General features: G+C 58.4%; 1 protein-coding gene across 1 annotated transcript; it reads right to left on the bottom strand.

Annotated features, from left to right (window-relative positions):
• Positions 1-201: 201 nt before the first annotated feature.
• LOC123158091 (extensin-like) lies at positions 202-1170 on the bottom strand. Its single transcript, XM_044576218.1, has 2 exons — positions 661-1170; positions 202-586 (listed from the first exon to the last, which is right to left on the bottom strand). Exons 1-2 carry the CDS (start codon positions 1086-1088, stop codon positions 202-204), a joined length of 813 nt encoding a protein of 270 aa, XP_044432153.1. The 5' UTR covers positions 1089-1170.
• Between the last annotated feature and the right edge of the window lie 768 nt (positions 1171-1938).

Raw genomic sequence — 1938 nt, 5'->3', positions numbered from 1 at the left:
TCAAACAACATTTTAAATATTTTAAACATGGATGAAAATAGCATATTATGAAACTAGATGAAAAACTAAGCATTTTACATATATAAATTATTTTAATCCGATGCACGGTTAATTAATTATTGATGCATGAACATGGAGGGGTTTTTCTGCAAAACTGTTATCTCTGGATAATTAGCAAATTCGCAGGACTGAGAAAAAAACCTAAACAGGCCGAAACTGAACCACACGGGCCGGCGCGAGAACCAATAGTGCGCAGGGGGCGCAGGATAGCATGTGGGTGCTCATCAAAGAGGCCTTGGGCCAGATCTGGTGCTGGGCTGGATCTGGAGGAGGTGGGCCGAATGCAGGGATGGGCCACGAGGCCCACGTGGCCGGCTGGGGAGTCGTCCTCCTCCCGTGCCCGCACGAAGAAGGCAGAGGCGGCGGCGTTGACGCACGCCGGCGAGGGCGCCGCAACGGCAGGAAGGTCGAGGGGCGTTGGGGACGACCAGATCCGGTCGCTCCGGACCCGTTCCGGCCGGATCCGGCGCAACTCGCAACGGGGCAGCGGCGAGGAAACTCCGGCGACGGCGGCTCCTGCGGGGTTCTGCAGAGAGAGAGAGAGAGGTCTGAGAGAGAGAGAAGCAAGAGGGAGAGGGCGACGGGGAGGCGCGAGCTCACCGGGACGGCGACGGCACCGGCGCGGTGCTCGCCGGCGGAGGCGAGGCGACGAGGTAGAGGGGCAGCGGGGCGGAGGCGCTGGTGAGGTCGGGCGGCGGGGCTTCGGAGCGGGAGACGCTCGGGACCAGGCGGCGGCGGAGCGCTCGGGCCCCGATGGGCTTCGCGGGCTCGCCCCGGGCCTGGGCGGGGCGCGCGGCTGGGAGGCGCGGGGAGGACAGGTGGCGAACGGGGAGTGGGCGAGGGAGGCTACTGCGGCGGCGCTGCCCACTAGGGTGGCGCCACGTGGCGGTGGCGAGGTGGAGGCGCGGGAGGAGCGCCAAGTGGCGGCGGCGGAGCGGGCCGGCGCGGAAAACGATGAGGGCGGCGGCGGCTGATGATTGGGGGCGCGAGAACCAAGGTGGGAGGGTGGAGGAGGCCAAAATTGACATGGGGGGTGTTTATATAAGGCAGGGAGGCTAGGGTTGGGGGTTTTGAGGGGTTTCGGAGCCCTCCGATCTCGATCGGACGGCACCGGACGCGAGGAGGGGTATGGTAGGTGGGCTAGTGGGCTGTGAAGAGAAGTAGGGCCGAGGGGAGAGAAGGGAAGTGCAGCCCGACAACTGTCTCCGGAGACCGAAAACGTCCGACGATAGACCGGCTACGGACGACGGTTGGGCTGCCAAACGAACTCCGAATGCGACGAAATTTGGCAGGCGGTCTATCCACACTATAATAAGACCACACACCAAATCTCAACCCAATCCGGGAACATTTTCCGGCCACTTATAAAATAATATTTCGGACATGCCGCGGGCGCGTGCAAGTGTGTCTGGGCTCAGAACGGACAACGGACGGAACGAGGAGACCGGGACGGATGCAAGTTTTGAAAACATGATGATGCAATGCACATGATGACATCATGAAATGCAACACGCAAGCAAATGACATGGCAACGACGGCGACTAACTGAACGACACCTGGCACATCGGTCACAGGGCGTTACAACACTCCACCACTACGAGAGGATCTCGTCCCGAGATCTAGAATGGCACCGGAGGAACAACGAAAGAGAAAGAGAGGAGAGGTAAAACTAAGTTGCTCCTTTGACGAACGAGTGAAACCAAAGAACCTTGAAAAAGGTTAGGCCGTTTCGAGAAAAGAATACAACAGAGATGAACGAAGTTGAAAACACTCCATTAGAAAAGAGAGACAAAGAACATTGCGAAACCTTGAGGTTGAAGGGAAGATATATATTGAAAACACGCCGGTTAAGGAAGGGGACCAAGGAAGACCAAATTC

Source organism: Triticum aestivum, chromosome 7B (assembly GCF_018294505.1).
Source record: "Triticum aestivum cultivar Chinese Spring chromosome 7B, IWGSC CS RefSeq v2.1, whole genome shotgun sequence".
Taxonomy (NCBI): Eukaryota; Viridiplantae; Streptophyta; class Magnoliopsida; order Poales; family Poaceae; genus Triticum; species Triticum aestivum.
This window is presented reverse-complemented; position numbering and strand designations above follow the sequence as displayed.